At 43.7% G+C, this 18,869-nt stretch overlaps 1 protein-coding gene across 2 annotated transcripts in view; it reads left to right on the top strand.

Moving 5' to 3' along the window:
• The window catches only part of PHACTR2 (phosphatase and actin regulator 2), a 237,959-nt gene that overhangs the window by 170,444 nt on the left and 48,646 nt on the right, over window positions 1–18,869 (top strand). For both annotated transcript variants that reach the window (XR_003941615.1, XM_030198490.1), the window contains exons 7-10: window positions 1,578–1,765; window positions 4,023–4,179; window positions 8,793–8,848; window positions 16,793–16,854. Coding sequence is in view for 1 of the 2 variants with exons in the window: in XM_030198490.1 (XP_030054350.1) it covers window positions 1,578–1,765; window positions 4,023–4,179; window positions 8,793–8,848; window positions 16,793–16,854 (463 nt within the window). In the remaining variant the exon portion in view is untranslated. The remainder of the gene's footprint in view (window positions 1–1,577; window positions 1,766–4,022; window positions 4,180–8,792; window positions 8,849–16,792; window positions 16,855–18,869) is intronic.

Raw genomic sequence — 18,869 nt, 5'->3', positions numbered from 1 at the left:
AAGAAAAATTCATACTTTTTTTTTTTTTTTTAGCAAAAATTGCTTCACCAGTTAGATCACTGCAGTGCTCTGTACACTGGGCTATCTGTTAAAAAATGATTTTAAAAAATACAAATACTGCATAATACTGCAGCTTCTTTGATTTTCAAACAATCCAGTATTTCCACTTTTGGTATCTCTCCATTTGTTGCCAATATGTGCTCGCACTGATTTTAAATTATCTTGCCATGTTTTAAAAGTTTTGTATGGTTTTACTTCAATATATCTTGTTAATTGACTTTTTATTACCCCTAAGGAGCGAACACATAGGTCTACTGATCGTTTATTATTAAAATTTCCCTCCTTTAAGAATACATCTTCAAAAACATTTCCTGAGACTTCTTTTTTCCTTTAAAGCAGTCTAGGTCTGGAATGATTTACCAATCTGTGTAAAAATTCAAACATTCTATATGTGTTTTAGAAAGCTTTTGAAAACATATCTCTTTGAAAAATATCCATTATGATTATGTTGTTTTTATTATTGAAACCTGTCGTGATTATTTTAATCTTATCTTCTTTGTGGTTGCTTTATATTAGTTTCTTTTGTAATTTTTTAATTGCTGTACACATTGCCAAATGTAAACAACTTTGGACCAACTGCAGGGATCAAGCAGTTTATAAATGATCTGATTAGATTAGGTGGTTTGAAATCCCGTGTCAAGATGCTTTATTCCATTCCTTGAACATGTGCTGGACCTCTCAGCTGCCTTTTTTCAACACAGGATATCTATATAAATAATTCTCACCTCAAACATTCTGAAGCTCACTCTGTGGCAGGGAAACACTGGAGCCCTGCACTTAGGCTGTCACCACTCACTGTCACTCAGGCACCACTCTCACTGATAGACCCGCCCTCAGCCACGCCCCTTCCGCACATAATTTGCTATCTCAACGTTCTAATGAAGCTGCAACTCCAGTTTGTGAGGCGGCATAGATCGGAATTTATCCCCATTACTGTTTGACCCGCCCTCGTGTCAAACGTGATGACATCGAGGGCAGAGCAATGACACTTGACCAATCGCATCGCTGCGCCCTCAACGTCATCACGTTTGACGCGAGGGCGGGGCATACATCGATCTACTACGTGACAACGAACGGAGGGAGTGTGAGGCAGGCAAGCCACTCTGTACGTCGCGGCGAGGCGACCACGACCACCCACAAGCACGGAGGGTAAGTTCACCAACAAGGGGAGGGGGATGGTAACCAAAGTGCCTTGCTAGCGCCCGTTTCATTGGCCTCAGAAACGGGCCTTTCTTACTAGTCATTTTATATTACTCAACTCAGCAGGTAACATTTTGTTGGAAACTTTTCTCAATTTTAGCTGGGGGTGAACCTACACATAGGTAAACACTTGGATTTGATTTGCTTCTTAGTGTGCAAATTTTTTTTTAGATGAAAGCTTCTTTTTTTGAGTATGACTCTTACCTTTCCTTTGTGCAAAATCAGGGGGTTCTATGTTGTGATACTTCATAAAGGCATGAGAAGAAAAGTCTTTATAGTGTTGTGTTACAGAATTTTCTGCCTTTCCATGTGAACAGTTCCGCTACTGTGGAAGACCAGGTGACAGAGATACCTTGCCCAAATGACCAAGAACTGACCGATGCCTCCAGTACTCTGGACAGTGAAAGTGAAGGCAAAGAGGACCAAGTCAATGACTCAGACTCAGATGGACCTATATTATACAAAGATGATGATGAAGATGACGACGATGACGAAAGTGAAGAAAGTAAGAACGTTTAAAGAATCAAATGCAAGGTTACAGGGTTGGCTGCATGAGTTGTAGCACTGCTGCTCAAGGCACTTCATTGTGGGTGTCCTGACTGGCAAGGCTCAGCTGGATCACGGATGTGAGGTGTTAAGGTTCAAGGTAGGAAGAAAAGCGCCAGCTGCTATTGAACAACTCCTGTTGATAGAAAGGTCATATTGAGGGTTGAAGGAGACATCCCTAGCAATGGAACCTAAGTCATCCAGGTTACCCATCCATGTAGCATGACAGAGAGAGGGAAAAAATTGGAGTGGGTCAGTAAAAAGAGAGATTACAGACTGCAGTGGAGGAGTGGCCTAGTGGTTAGAGCACAGATCTTCTAATCCAGAGGTGGGCAGTTCAAATCCCACTGCTGCTGCTTGTGATCTTGGGCAAGTCACTTAACCCTCCATTGCCTCAGGTACAAACTTAGATTGTGAGCCTGCCTGGGGCAGAGAAATATCCACAGTACCTGAATGTAACTCACCTTCAGCTACTACTGAAAAAGGTGTGAGCAAAATCTAAATTAATAAATAATACAAAGAGGGTGGAATAAAAGTACAGAGCATTTCCAACCAAAGGGGATGGGATATAAGTATACCCCCTTTATTCTATAAAGTTGTGCAAACTAGCACGGGTCAAGTTGTAGTGGCAGCTACGGGTGCAACTTATTTAATATTGAGTTGTTGGTTGATGTTAACGATCAATATCAGGCTATAGTTTCTAATAATTGATATTCTACAAAATATTCTTTGTATTCTAGAAAAGTGTGTGCACAAAAACCATAGCTTGCAGCTGCAATGGGGAGCGGAACTGGGAGGGGCCTAGGCAGTTTAGGGGTGTGGTTTATAGAATACTAGCAGTTATACCCTTAACTGCCTACAGTTAGGTGGGAGCATTTACACCAGCCATTGAGCTAGAGTAAGTTACACGTGCAACTCTGGACTTATCCTAGTATTGTAAAACAGCAGTTACACGCATTAACTGCGGTTATAGAATTTGTGCCTAGGGCACATCATCTTGGCATTTAACTTTAGACGACCTTTCAAAAATTACAGTCAAAACAATACTTATTGCCTTTCATACTTGAAAATAGGTGGGGGGTGGGAGTAACTTGGCAGGTACAACCCCAGCTACCATTCTGGGCAGACTGGATGAACCATGTGGGTCCTTATTTGCCATCAGTGCTTTCTTTTTCCTTCTGAAAAAGAGTTCTTTATGTGAAGGAAAGTTTTTCCTACTTGTACATTGAAAATGAAAAGAGTAAAAAAGTTAAGGTGTTATTTAAAATTGAACCGGGAGGTTTTTTGACTAGGGATTGAGTATAGCATTTTGGCTGCAACAGTGAAAGGAAGTTTGCGCAGCCATAAGCTTCTGAGAAAAGGCAGCTGAGGGGTGATATGATAGAGGTCTACAAAATAATGAGTGGGGTAGAGCGGACAGATGTGAAGCGTTTGTTTACACTTTCTAACAATAATAGAACCAGGGGACACAAGATGAAATTAGAATGTGGTAGGATTAAAACAAATCGGAGAAAGTTTTTCTTTAATCAGCGCGTAGTTAGACTCTGGAACTCATTGCCAGAGAAGGTAGTGACGGCAGCTGGCCTTGCTGAGTTTAAAGGGGGTCTGGACAGATTCCTGAAGAAAAAGTACATTGATCATTATTAAATTTGGGGGTTTTGCCAGGTTCTTGGGCCCTGGATTGGCCGCTGTCGGAGACAGAGTGCTGGGCTTGATGGACCTTTGGTGTTTTCCCAGTGTGGCAATGCTTATGTACTTATGTAGGTCTTTTTCCTCCCATGTTTTTGATCTAAATTGATGTGTATTTCTTATTGCGTGCATTAGTGTCCAACTACTATTTTTTATTGTTTTTTGATGGATATTATCAGAGTGGATCCTGTCCTTTTTTTTTTTTAATATTACTGTAGCAAAGGCATAGGCATTATCTTTACAGACTTGCAGGCTACAGTAGGGAACTGAGATATTCAAATGAAATCTGTCCCCATAGCTGATGTCTGATGTCTTATTTTTTTGTTCATTTTCTTTATGGGTCTGGTGTTTTTGCTGTCTCATTAAACCGTGTTAAACATTTTAGGACACTTCTTTGTCTGTATCTATTTGGGGAAAGCATTTGATTGTCTCCGGTGAGCTGTGTGAGCCATGCATGTGAAGTTCACCACGTTTGCAAGTTCTACACCTGTGTTCAAATGATTCACTAGCCTTTTCTTTTTTTCTAGGTTCTTTGGCTAGTAAAATCCGTCGGAGGGATACACTGGCTATCAAACTTGGCAACAGGCCATCCAAGAAAGAATTAGAAGACAAAAACATCTTACAGCGCACTTCTGAAGAACAGAGGCAGGAAATGTGGCAGCAAATAGGAACCAAACTAGTAAGGTATTAGTTATAATCTAAATCCTCAATTATATTCATAAACATTTTATGCTGTGCATATCATAGAAAATAATTCAATACAAGGAGGTTTTGAATTGTCCTTTTACATGTAGATAAATATATATATATATAGATAGATAGATAGATAGATATAGATATATATACACACACACACAGACTTTTAAAGTTGTGTGAATATTCACATTTCATGATCAGCATTTCATTTTTTTTTTTAAACGTTATTTATATGTTTAAGGAGCCTACCACAATTCAAGCTCTGATTACACTTCACAACAGTTTATTCAGCTGCACTCTTTCAACAATTGAAATGAAACATAATACTTGAAACCCCTTTATAACCTCCACTAACTGAGGCAATGGAGAGTTAAGTGACTTGCTTGGAGTTACAGGGAGCTGCAGTGGGAATTGAACCCACTTCCCCAGGATCAACATTCACTGCACTAACCACTAGGCTACTCCTCCATTGCCTTACTGCTGGGTGGTCACTGGAGACTATCAGTAGCACTACCTGTATAGTGTTGTTAAAAATCAGCGCATGGCACCAGTCAGTGCCTGCTACCCAAATAAGTGGCTTTTTTAATGTCTTCAGTTCTGTTTCCAACAACATAACAATACACTAGTATGCAGTGGTTCCCTTTACCTACTAGATTGTCTAACAACAAGGATCTAACAAACAGACTTTTTTTTAGCATAACCCTACCTCCCACCCACTATCACCCCAACAGATTCCCTATCCTCCCCTCTCCTGCCCCTGATATAGAAAAATGTAGGTTGCCCCTAGTACAAAATAAGTACCCGAATATATGTAAACCGCTTTGAATGTAGTTGCAAAAACCTCAGAAAGGCGGTATATCAAGTCCCATTTCCATTTCCCTTTCCCTAGGCAGATAAAGGCCATATGGCCTATCCAATCTGCCGAGCCATGCTATCTACTCTCCCTATCAATCCCTTAGCGATCCTATGTATTTGTCCCAAGCTCTCATGAATTCAGATACTGTTTTTGTCTCCACCACTTCCACCAGGAGGCCGTTCCACAAATTTACCATCCTTTCCGTGATGAAGTATTTCCTCAGGTTACTTCTGAGTCTATCCCCTTTCACCTTCATCCTATGCCCCCTCGCTTCAGAGCTTCCTTTCAATTGAGACGCCTCCTGTGCATTTATGCCACATAGGTATTTAAATGTCTCCATCATATCTCCCCTCTCCTGCCACTTTTCCAAAGTATACATATTGAGATCTTTAAATATGTCCCCTTACGCTTTATGATGAAAACCACTGACCAATCTGATGTTTAAATATACACCTCCAATAGGCCCACACCACCTGTTTAAAATAAGTGTCTTTGAATATTGGCCAAATATTTGTATGTGTTACCAGTTGTCAGGGGTTATCTTAGTAGTAAATATATACACAGGACAGGGAATAATGACTGTTAGAAAGACAGTGTTGCTCTTGCTGCCAATAACCCCTTCCAAACCAGTCAATATTTTGTCATTGCAAAGAAGATATAGCAGACTATACTGGCTTTATCATAGGATTCTAAAATAAGCAAAAAGGAGTTGGAGATGATTAAATTGACTTTTGGTACTTGATTGAACTGTTGACTGCTTAAAGAGACAGCACTTCATTTGATATTAGGTCATGTGGTCTGCTCTGCACAAATGACAGGGGGGTCATACAAATTGATGATGTTAAAAAGGCTACGTCTTGGATACCCATTTAACTTGTTTTTTTTCACTGCTTGTGAGGAAGGTGAGACATTTTCTTTTACCCATAATGAGGGTGTTAGGGAAATCTCCTCTTCTACTGAGGTTAACTGCAGCCAATGTGCCTGAAAATGAAAGCCATGTAAAGAAGATTACACTGTAAAAGTAAGAATGAATGCATTTTGCCACATTTCTCTTTACAAATCCAAAACACAGCCAACACACACTTTTTATGGCATTCTTTCACACATGCACAAAATCACATCACAATACATCTCTTGAGACCAAAGAGTTACACATCAGAAGCTATTCAAGCATTGCTCCAGCCCTCACAATGCATGAGGCCCAGAGGTTTCATAGTGATATCTAAAGGAAGAGCCTCTAAGCTATTGTATAATTATTGGGATCATTGATATTGCTGGAGCTGGTTTGACCAAAGGGGTACTGCAGGCATTCTGAGGTTTGACTGTGAACAAGATTTGGGGGGAGGGGGGAGCCAAACCCTATCGTCTGGCTAATCACACTTCAGTGACTAGCCAATCACTTGCCTTTTCTCCCTAGTATTAAAAAAGAAATTCACACCAGGAAGAGATGGAGGAGAGAAAGAGACTGACAGAGAAAGTGAGAGAGTGGAGACACTTGAGTACATCAGAAATAATTCCTCCTTTCTTTACACAAGGCAAATGTATTTCCAAGCAACAGGCTACCAGAAGACAAAGGTCTTTGTTGTCATTGATAATGTTAGCATGGCCAACATTGTGGGTTGCTCAGAAGCCTGAGGACTCACCTGCTGTTGTGTTTTGAATGCAGAGCTCATTTCTGTAAGCTTTGAGGCAATAATAGACTGTGTTGTGCAGGTGCTGCAGTGCCTACGCTACAGATTGGTCACAGAGAGGAAGAAGGGAGTATCCTTCTAGTCAGCACAGCCAGATTGTTCCTTGAATTTCTCTGTTTTTTTTTCTGATTTCCTTGGGGATAGGGAAAACAACTGGACGTTTCCTACCTTCTCCCCTCTCCTATCCCCCTCTTCTCAAATATATATTTGTGTTGTGCTGTGGGGTTGTGTATGTTGGCTTTGTATGTGTATTCATGGGTATTCGCTTGTATGTGCTGTACATGGGTGTTTGTGTGGGTGTATTTTGGTATGTTATATGCATGTGTGTTTGTACTTGGATGTTTTTTGTGTTTGTATGTGGGGTGTTTATGACTGTGTATGTTTGAGTGTTTCTCTGTGTGTTTGAGTGTTTGAATGAATATATCTTTGAAAGAAATACTCAAAGTGGTTCAGAGAAAAGCGACCAAAACAGTATGGGGTCTCTACCAGAAGACATATGAGAAGAGATTTGAACACTTGAATATAAGTACCTTGGAAGAGAGGAGGAATAGGGGATATATGATATAGATATTTAAATATGATATAAATTAAAAAATAAACCTTTTCCAAAAAATGATGAGACTATAGAACTAGTGGACATGAAATGAAGCTGCAAAGGGGAAACTGAAAGGCAGCATTAGGAAATACTCTTTCACAGAGAGGGTGGTGGATGCTTGGAATGCTCTTCCATAGGAGGCGGTGGGGATGAAAACAGTGAAAGAATTCAAAAAGGTACACATGGGGGATCCAAATATAGGAAGAGAATGAAATAAAAGTACAGACTGTTTCCACTCAAATAAAAACATAATGACACACAAATGAGAGAGAGAGTATTTCATAATATTAGTTTCTTTGAAAGCTTTGCTTATAAGGAAGTGTTTGTGTCCAGATTAAAATTACAAGACATTTTATAAGGTAATACCTAAACTTTGTTCAGTAGTTCTTGAGAGGGGCACTCCTTTCCTCGGGTCAAGGAAGGATGAAGTTACCTGGATATGAAAGGGGTAGATTACTCCTGGGTCTGCAAGCTCAAAGGGAACCCCTATTGAGTTTGTGTTTTAAAAAATAGCTGGCCCTGGGAATGGGACTTGTCAGCATGTATATTTGTACCTGCTTTGAAAGAGAAGTAAATGTGCCTGTAGGAAAGTCCACACAGGGCTTGGAAACTGAAATCTCCACCCTTAATCCTGCTTCTCTTCTTCTGCAGACTCTGTCACCCACATTTTTGGAGGGGTGGGAGGACAGGTCTCAGTGCATATAGTAACATCTCAGAAAAGATATAGCAGAATTAGAAAAGGTACACAAAAGGGCAATGAAAATGATAAAGGGGATGGGATGACTTCCCTATCAGCTAGGGCTCTTCAGCTTGGAGAAGAGATGGCTGAGGGGAGATATGGTAAGATAAAATACTTAGTTGAGTAGAAGAGGTAGATGTGAATCGCATGTTTACTCTTTCCAAAAATACTAGGATTAGGGTGTACGCACTGAAGCAACTAAGTAGTAAATTTAAAACAAACCAGAGAAAATATTTCTTCACTCATCGTGTAATTAAACTCTGGAATTTGTTGCCAGAGAATGTGGTAAAAGCAGTTAGTTTAGTGAGGTTTAAAAAAGGTTTAGATAATTTCCTAAGAGAAAAGTCCATAAGCCATTACTAAGGTGGTCTTGGGAAAATCCACTGCTTATTTCTAGGATAAGCAGCATAAAATCTATTTTAGTCTTTCGGGATCTTGCCAGGTACTTGTGACCTGGATTGGCCAATGATAGAAACAGGACACTGGGCTTCAGGGACCTTTGGTCTGTCCCAGTATGGCAACACTTATGTTAACAGTTGTTTTAGTGCAGACAAGTCTTTAAAAATGGTCCTTTTAATCTGAATATATTACATTTTTGGAGAGTTTATGGACTAATGCAGTGATCACGCTACTGTATCTTCAATTAGAATTAGAATAAAAGTTACTTCAAAGTTATGAGGAATCTTGGCTGATAACTTTTTATGTCTCTTGTTCTGACAGGAGACTTAGTCAGAGACCCACAACTGAAGAACTGGAGCAAAGAAACATCTTAAAACGTAAGTATCACTGCTGCCGGGTCTTATTATTGTTACTATGAGAACTCTGTGACAGGAACACTGCTTACAAGCGCCAGCTATGGCAGCAGGGAAAAAAGGTGAAGCAGAAAAATTAAGAGCAGTGGCTAACAACATTTTGTGAGAAATGAAGCCAATGGTCCATGAAGAAGGTTAATCCCTGCATCTCCATAGCTGCCCTGTATGCAGTTCACACAGCAGTACCTACTGAAGAACCATTTTCAAATCTTGTGGCCCAGCTGTTCTGATCTTATCCATCACAATACCAGGTCAGCCTGAGAGGGATATGACAGGATGCAGGCCATGTGGAAAGAATTATTGCTCAATGGTAGGGTTGGTACTGACAGCCAGCCCATGAACTTTGAAAATGCTCAGGGCTTTTTTTGAGGGGGTACTTGGGGGTACTCAGTACCGGCACCTTTTCCGTTGTCTGCTAAAATTGACCCATGGACCCCAAGTTTTATTGAAAGAGCTCAGGCTCTACACACCAATTTTGCCTTGTCAGAGATTCTGTGACTGGTTGCAGGGGGCCTGGCTATTGTGGGGTGGGTCCCTCAGAGATCATCCCACCCCTAAAGGGTGGCCTAGCATTTGAGTACCAGCTCCTTTTTTTGCTAGAAAAAACGCACTGAAAATGCTCGTGGTGCTGAAGTTGCAGAGTGATGTGCATACCAGGTGGGATATGCATGTGTGCCACACAGTCACCAACCCCTGGTGATGCAGAATATTTCTCCTTTTGAAAATACAACACTTAAGAATACCTCAGAACCTTTCCTTTGGAGTTATCCCCTTTTCTGTCTTGAGCTGTTATCCCTCTCATGCTTCTTCCCACTCAGTATCTCTCCCACACCTGAGTTCTGATTTTCTTTGGTTTTCTCCTACCTCTCAGTGGCTCCAGGTTGTCTTAGCCCTCTGCTATCCAGCCCAGCCATCAGAGTAACGGATCTGTAGCAGAAAAGCATACACTGTGGGTCATTCCACAATCCACGACTGCTGTACTCTTAGCTAGATAATTGACACTGCTCTTGTAAAATATCTGGGACTTCCTCCCCTCACTGATTGCACAGTGGCCTGACCCACACAGGGAGCAGAAGCCAGATCTAGGAGATAAAGTTTTCATGCAGGGTAACTGAACAGCACTGCCTAGCACTGATCCATCAGGCCAACCGTACACCATAGATTTTCATTTGAAAATTGGCAGTAACTCCTCCTTTGGCTCAGCCTCCAATGGGATGAAAGATTTGGTTTTAAAAAATGGCAATAGATATTGAACTAGACAAGGCTGAAAATGTTGTTGAAGTTCAATATCTAAGGGGTGAATGGGGTTCATCTGTATCAATATATAATGAACTGATTCTGCCGAAATTCAAGCGTAGGTTCTCATCCCTCCCCCTCCCCCTCTCCCCTGCCCAACAAATTTCACTGGAATATTGCAATGATTTGTTTCATGTTTCATTTTTGTTAGCCATATCCAGTGAGAGCAGAAGCCTCATTCACAACTCTGATGAAACTCCGTTTTTGGCACACGTTTTAAAAACACAGACTGGACTTGGCTCCAGCATTGTTTAATGCTGCTAAGTGGCTTCTCAGTATATCTAGTTAATACTTGGATTCTTTGCAATTTAGTGAGCCAGCATAAAAATTATCCTGTATATGAGCTTTTGTGCATTCATGCTCCTTCTTCAAATGTAACAGCTTGTTTTTGTTATAAGTTGTTATCAAGGGGAAAGGAAAGGGAAAGGAACTTGATATACTGCCTTTCTATGGTTACAATCAAAGCACATGGCATAACTCTTGCATAGTATTTGTATACATACTGGTTAGTTGGTCCAGGGCCGCCGAAAGACAGAGCTGGGCCTGGGGCAGGACTGCTGCCGCCGCCCCCCATGCTCTCCCACTCAGGACGCAGTCGCAGTTGCCACCCCCTCCCTCGCTCACTCGTTTGGGCCGCCCCTGCCTCCATGGGTGTAGCCAGACTTGAAAGATTGGGGGGGGGACCGGAGCCTAGATTAGGGGGGCACATTTTGTCCCACCTCCCTGACCTCGCCATAACTCCACATACCTTGGCTGGCGGCAGTGGCGTAGCAAGGTGGGGGCGGTCCGCCCCGGGTGCACGCCGCTGGGGGGGTCCCGCGCGCCTGTCTGCTTCGCTCGTTCTGTGCTGTGCCCCAGAACAGGTTACTTCCTGTTCCGGGGCAGAGGGAGCATGGAACGAGCGAAGCAGACAGGCGCGCGGCACCCTCCCCCCCCCCCCCCCCCAGCAGGTAAAAATGCACCTGGGGGGGGTGTCCTTTCACCGGGGGGAGGTGTGTTTTTTCACCGGGGGGGTGGGGGGGTCGCGCTGCACCGGGGGGGGGGGCGCATCGGAGATCCGCCCCGGGTGTCAGCCACCCTAGGAACGCCACTGGCTGGCGGGGGTCCTCAAGCCCTGCCAGCAGAAGCCTTCCTCCAGCGCTGTTCTCTGCCACATTGCCTGCCCTGCTCAGTGCTTCCCCTCACGTCACGTATGCTCAATTTCATCAAAACTGAGCATGCGCGACATGAAGGGAAGCACTGAGCAGGGCAGGCAATGCGGCGAAGAACAGCGCTGGAGGAAGGCTTCTCTGCTGGCAGGGCTTGGGGGCCCCTGCTAGTCAAACCAGACCCCAAATCCAATTTGGAATCCTGTCTGCTCCTCCCTGGCCTCTAAGGGGGGCCCGGTGCCTGTCTTTCTTCTGCTCCTGTCGGGACCAGGGTGATTGTGTTAACGTGATCAACTGGGTCCCATCAGGAGCAGGAGAAAGACAGATCCCATCGCCAGGCTCCCCTTGGAGACCGGGCCTGGGGGAATCTATCTGCCCCTGCCCCCCCCTTCTCGGCAGCCCTGAGTTGGTTGACTGTCCTAGAGGAAAGGGTACCTTGAAGATGGACAGCAGGACACAGAGTGGGAGAGAAGTCTTTAGTGACCCAGACCCTTTTTGCTGTGCTGGATTGATGTGAGATTTTTGTGTGTTGTTGAGAGCTCTTTCTACACAACTTCAGTTTTATCAAAAAACCTGAAGCCAAAAACCTACAAACCTTGGAAAGGATACACGAGGGTAGACACAGCCTCAATTCTCTCAATGTGGATGATTTCAGTGCTGGCTCCTGGCTTGGTTTTCATTTCTATCCTGTGAAATTATCTCCACCAGGTGTTTTTCCCCTTTGGGCCTTTGTGATGTGGATGAGTTCAGTGTAGTTTCTGATATAGACTCTGCGTTCTCTCCAGATGCTTTGTTACACACACTCGCTGCATGTCTTTGTATGCACAAACTCAGAGATCCATTATAGTATTGTGTTACTGCTTGTTTATCCTTCATTGAGTCTCCACTTCTCTGTTCTATTTATTTAAAAAGGGAGAGCTGGCAGGTCTGTCCCCTTGCCAGGCTTTGTTTTTGGAGATGAAAGGCAGCTGCTCCTGACAGTCATCATGGGAGGAGGGTCCTTAGCTACCCAACCAGACTCTGTGCCATGCGCCATGCGGTACAACCTTCTCCCCATGTCCTGCAGTCTTTCAGAACCTTCCGGAGCTGCTCTTCCCTATCCCATGAAGGAAGGAATAAATACCAGGCTACCCGTAGTGACTCAGCCTAGATGAGAGAGAGGGCTGGAATGGGAAGTCCTTTTGAGTTCCTTTAGGATTGGAAGCAGAGCTGCTCCCTTGATGAAATTGTACCTCTTTCTCGGTTCCGTCACTCTTCTGCTACCAATTAAATATTCCACAATTCAAGGCACCGGTCCTAAGGCGCAGCCTTTGTTTGTTGTGACACACACACAGCCTAATAGCAAGCAATGCAACTTTTGTTATTCTTTGTCAAAGTTGCTGGCTTCAAAAAGCGATTGTGGAATGCAGCTGTGGTCACTGGCTTGTTTCCTGATTCAGCAGGGCAGTTAAATAGTGCAGTAACTGTACAAATGTGGGTGGGTGTTAAATTTCCCTTTTTATGAGAAAGGATAATAAATGTGCAACTTTAGGTTTTTCTGTGCAAAACTTGTCTGCCACTTTAAGCTTGTGCATTCAATTCAATGGTTAAAAACACTTTGGGGCCTATATTGATCAGCCCAGGAAGCAAGAAAGAGAAACAGATATCTTTATCTGCTTAAATGGCACCAAAGTGCTACTGAATTTATTTATTTATAACATTTATTCCCCGCATTTTCCCACCCATTGGCAGGCTCAATATGGCTAACATCAGTCCGTATAGGCAATCACCAATCCGGTAAACAAACAGACAAAGTATAGTAAGGTGAATAGGAAGGATAGTAATTACAAGGGATGAGGGAAAAGAGGGGAAGGGAAATAGAGATCATGAGGTCCATAAATTAGTCATGTTCCAGGAATTATGGATTTAAGACCAGATAAAGCTTCAAATAAAGGTATCAAACTACATTTAGTTCAGCAACTGAGCACAGTCAGAGTTCTTTAGTTAACTATAACAGGTAGCACTGAGGGACTTGGGCAGGGACTGTCTTTTCTTCATGTTCAGTTGTGAAGCGCTGCGTACGACTGGTAGCGCTGTAGAAATGATTTGTAGTAGTAGTAGTAGTGATGCAAACAGCTACCATGGGTAGAAGTGGGCAGTTAATGAGTTGTCTGGTCACATGATGCAGAAAGGGTTTCAATGCTAAAATTAGTTTATGTGGTAGACATTGGCCATTAGGCAATCCGCAACAGTGCAAAGCCATTCACCAATGACTGCCAGACCAGCCTAATGCAAGAAATCTAGTGCTAGGTCTGAGACAGCGTAGAAGAGTAAGGAGAGCCCCCTCCCCTCCCCACACCCTAAACCCAAACCCCCTGCTCAACATAGCTTTCTGCATTGATCCTGTTGTCTAGTGGCACCTCCAGCCTGACCTGACCCCCTGACTTCAAAAATTACCTGATGTCTAGTTGCACCTCCCACCCCATGACCCAACCCAACCCCTCCTTCCATTGACTTTAAAAATTCCCTTGTGTCTAGTGGCAGCCTCTCAACTTGACTCCCACCAACTGAAAGGTAAAAATTCTTTGGTGTCTAGCAGCACTCTTACCCCCAGACACCGAGGCAGGAGTGATGTCCACTTGCTTCTGCCTTCACACTGCCATTTTGGAAAATGGTGGCACCTGACCCCATGTAATACGTCATGGGTTTCACCAAGCAGGAACAGTCTGGCAAATAAAGGAAATTTTCCCTTATATGATCATCTCTGCCCACACTACTAAATAAGGGGAAAATTCCCTTATTTGGCAGATTGACCCTACTCAGTGCATCCAAGGATGCATCACGTGGAATCGGGTGCTACCATTTTCCAAGATGGTGGCATGGAGGCAGGAATGAGAGGCATTCTTCCTGCTTCTTCATGGTAAACCCTTGGGGAGATCGGGAAGTTGGGGGATACCACTAGACAGATCAGGGTGGATGGGTGGGTGCATTAGACACCAGAGAATTTTTTAAGTTGGGGGAAGGGAGTGCTACCCAGGGAGGGGGAGGGTTGGGGATACAGATCTGGAGACTTTTTTTTTTTTTTAATGTCCCTCTTCTTGTTAGTGAGTGAGGCAATCACTGCTAATGTACAGACAGGAAAGGAGAAATTTTTGCACTAAGCTGTGGATTACTGCAACAATTTTAATATGGTAGTAACTTGCATGCTCATTGATTACTGCATCCCAGTAATATTTTTCTGTGGAAAGCTCATGTTGAAAGTCATGCAGTCAGCAGCTCTAGCACACGGATTTATGCATGAACCCCTGAATGTCTGCACTGTCCAGCTAAATGTCCATGACATGCCTCCACATTGTCTTTTTGGGGGTGGCTAAATTTAAATTAGTTGGACAAAATTATAAGCAGTCAGCACTTTTAACCAGTTAACAGAGCAGAGCAGATTTCATTCTTCCACACTGGCCCCTGTTAGCAGATCACCAGAAGCTGCTCTGCTACAACCATGACAACCAGTTGTGGAGGAGATATGGCAAGCAATAGACAGGCCTGACTGACACTGCTCAGTGCTTCTTCACAGGTGCCTTGCATCATTTGCAAGCAGCTCTGTGTTGTGCTGCACCCCCAGCTTCCTTTCTCCACAGAATGGCACTATTGTTTATATCTATATGTATATAGATAGATAGCTAGCTAGCTAGCTATAGCTATATAGGTCTTTTGCAACAGCTGCCTCAAGAAGTTATGTATGATATGGAGCAGGTTTGGTATGCAGTAGTCTGTATGTGTCAAGGCCTGGCTTTATGTTTTTTCTTATTGTAGACGCTGAGGGGCATAATCGAAAGGGATGCCCAAGTTTTGCTGAGGATATCCTCGCAAAACGTCCCAATGGAGGGGCGGGGAAACCCGTATTATCAAAACAAGATGGACGTCCATCTTTCGTTTCGATAATACAGTCAGGGACGCCCAAATCCTGAAATTTAGGTCGTCCTTAGAGATGGTCCTCTTTAGACTTGGTCGTTTCTGATTTCGGCGATAATGGAAACCAAGGACGCCCATCTCAGAAACAACCAAATGCAAGCCTTTTGGTCGTGGGAGGAGTCAGCATTCGTAGTGCACTGGTTCCCCTGACATGCCAGGACACCAACTGGGCACCCTAGGGGGCACTGCAGTGGACTTCATAAATTGCTCCCAGGTACATAGCTCCCTTACCTTGTGTGCTGAGCCCCCCAAATCCCCCTCAAAACCCACTACACACAACTGTACATCACTGCCATAGCCCTTACGGGTGAAGGGGGCACCTAGATGTGGGTACAGTGGGTTTCTGGTGGGTTATGGAGGGCTCACATTTACCACCACAAGTGTAACAGGTAGGGGGGGGGCCTGGGTCTGCCTGCCTGAAGTGCACTGCACCCACTAAAACTGCTCCAGGGACCTGCATACTGCTGTCATGGACCTGAGTATGACATTTGAGGCTGGCAAAAAAAAAAAATTTAAGATATTTTTTTGAGAGTAGAAGGGGGTTAGTGACCACTGGGGGAGTAACGGGAGGTCATCCCTGATTCTCTCCGGTGGTCATCTGGTCAGTTCGGGCACCTTTTTGTGCCTTGGTCATAAGAAAAACAGGACCAGGTAAAGTCATCCAAGTGCTCGTCAGGGATGCCCTTTTTTTTCAATTATAGGTCGAGGACGTCCATGTGTTGGGCACGCCCAAGTCCCATGTTTCGCTTTGCCTCCGACACGCCCCCGTGAACTTTGGTCATCCCTGCGACGGAAAGCAGTTGGGGACGCCCAAAATCGGCTTTCGATTATACCGATTTGGGCGACCCTGTGAGAAGAACGCCCATCTTCCGATTTGTGTCGAAAGATGGGCGTCCTTCTCTTTCAAAAGTGAGCCTGTCTGATAGTGACACAGGCCCTCTGATCCTGGTTCATGGCACTTGAGTCTTTACCTCCATTCTGTGAGTGCGGGTTCTCTTGTTTAGTATCTGTACTCTCACGTTCCACATGAACATGGAACTGGAGAAACATGCAATTCCATTAAAATTTGTAGAGAGAAAAATAGTCCTCCCCTCCTCTTTTTAAAGGCTTACGTTCCCTGCAGGGCCACCATGAGGGGGGGGGGGGGGGGGGGGGGAAGCAGGATTCCCCGGGTCCGGCCTCAAAGAAGGGCCTGGCACTGGCAATCGAGAGAGACTGTTCTGACAGCTACAGGTCCTTCTTCCTGCCGCTTCCCACATGCGGAAACAGGAAGTTATTGTAACTTCACAGGAGGATGTGGCAGGAAAAAGGACCTGTGGCTGGCAAAGCAGTCTCTCTCGATCACTGCTACGGGAGAGAGCGGCGGCAGCAGGGCCCTGAAGATTCTTTGCCCTGGGCCTGGCTTTGTCTCTCAGCGTCCCTGGCTCCTTGTTATAAAATTATCCCAATTATGCAGCTGTAGAGATTAGATCTGTAAAATAAACATATATTCTTATTTTCCTTGTAACCACAGAAAAGAATGAAGAGGAGGAACAAGAAGCAAGAAGAGAAATAAAGCGCAGGCTCTCAAGGAAGGTAAGGATTCATATTTTTAGACTCTAGCACTGCCAGCGCATGGAACACTTTTTCTTGTTCAGCACAGTAAGTGGGGTAAGCTCTTTAGGATGAGGACACATTTTAGTGGGAATTCTATAGATGGCGCTCAAAATACAGCACCGGACAAAAATCGGCACTAAGCCCAATGCTATAAAGGACGTGCATCCTTTATAGAATCACACTCAGCGCCAATTCTCACACCGGACTTATGTCTGCTGAAACCTTGTGTAAATGCTGGTGCCCAAGTTAGGCGCACAGAGGCAGTATTCTGTAACTCTGTGCCCAACTTTTTGGAACACCCCTGATGTGCCTCTTTTGAGTTATATGCTAGTGGAGTTCAGCGCGATTTCACTAAAACTGAGCATGCACGCTGGGGAGGGAAAGTAGGGCAAGCAACGTGGCACAGAGTATTGCCACAGGAAGGTTTCTGCTGGCGGGGTTTGGGGACCCTTGCCAGCCCAGGTATGAGGGGTTGCAGTGGGGGTAGAGAGAGGTGGGGCAAAATGTGCCCCCCCCCCCCACATTATGGGCTTAGGCCCCCCTCTGCTGATATATCTGAGGGCTTCCAGAGCAGGACAAATCTTCATTGGTAAGTTATTTGCTGGGAAATTGCTTTTAAACTTGGGAAATCAATAGAAATCAAACAAAATAAAACATGGAAAAGAAAATAAGATGATACCTTTTTTATTGGACATAACTTAATACATTTCTTGATTAGCTTTCGAAGGTTGCCCTTCTTCGTCAGATCGGAAATAAGCAAACTTGGGAAAGGAAGACTTAGAGTTAAATAAGTTATCTCAGTGTATTTATTTTTAAGTTACTCTACTTATTTAGCAAAGGCAGTTTAAGGAATAGGGTTTTCTTTGTTTGTTTAGCATTTAAAGTCTCTATTACAGTTCCCATAGGCTAGCAAGTAAAGGGGCGATTCTAGAGTTTACCATAGCAGCAACGTAAAGCAGAGCTGACAGTCATAGGAAACCCCAGTCTAGAGTTTTAACTTTAGTTTTGCAGCACAGCTTAGCCCTTTAAAATAAAGGAATACAGAGCTTATAGTCACAGAAAAACCTAGTATAGAGTTTTAACTTTAGTTTTGCAGCACAGCTTAGTTTTGATAGTATAAAACCCTTTTCCCCATAGTTTTCAAAATTTAAAAATTCTGCCACATTCTACAGCATTAACAGATAGCCTATAGAAGGCACAGCAGGACCTACCCACCCCTAGCACAACTCTTCATTTATAGTCTTAATTTATAGTCATTCTAATTAGGATAATAAGAGAGGAGTCCTCTTACAGAGTTTTAACTGTATTTCATTACTTTCTGAGAATAAGCACTAAATAAACCACACAATATACCATATAATCTAAAGGCTCTTTTACATTAGTCTAATTTCCCTACATGGGAAAATGTGGAAGAGAGGTTCTGGAAACCAATTTAGGCTAGAAAGCTGAAATCCAGATCCTCAAGGTAGCATTTTCAGAAATGCTTCCCGTTCCACATGCAGGACCCAAAAGGCACGCAGAGCTCAGAAGTCTCAATGCGTGGTTGAGAGGATGGTGCGGGGATGAGGGATTTAGATTTGTTAGGAACTGGGCAACATTCTGGGAAAATGGAAAACTGTTCCAAAAGGATGGGCTCCACCTTCACCGGGATGGAAGCAGGTTGTTAATGCTAACTTTTAAAAAGGAGATTGTCAGCATTCCCCTCCATTCTAGTTTAAAAGCTGCTCTGTCAGCCAGGAATGCATGGCTTGGTGTGGAGTATCCTTGAAGGATTGAAACAGGACATTTATGGAATCCCAATAGAGAGGTTTCAAGAATGGTGAAAGAAAGAAAGGAGTAAGGAGAGAGCAGGGGTAAAGGATGCACATTATCCCTTTCAACTTCTAAGCAGCTTGTAGATGCAAGAAAAAAAATCACAATTTGAAATGCTTGTGTCAGGCTTTTCCCAAAAGCAGGAACTTGGATCGTGAGCCCTTGGGCCACTGCCGAGGAGC

This window comes from Microcaecilia unicolor, chromosome 3 (assembly GCF_901765095.1).
Source record: "Microcaecilia unicolor chromosome 3, aMicUni1.1, whole genome shotgun sequence".
Taxonomy (NCBI): Eukaryota; Metazoa; Chordata; class Amphibia; order Gymnophiona; family Siphonopidae; genus Microcaecilia; species Microcaecilia unicolor.
The sequence above is the reverse complement of the archived record's forward strand: the minus strand, read 5'-3'. Positions and strand labels throughout refer to the sequence as shown.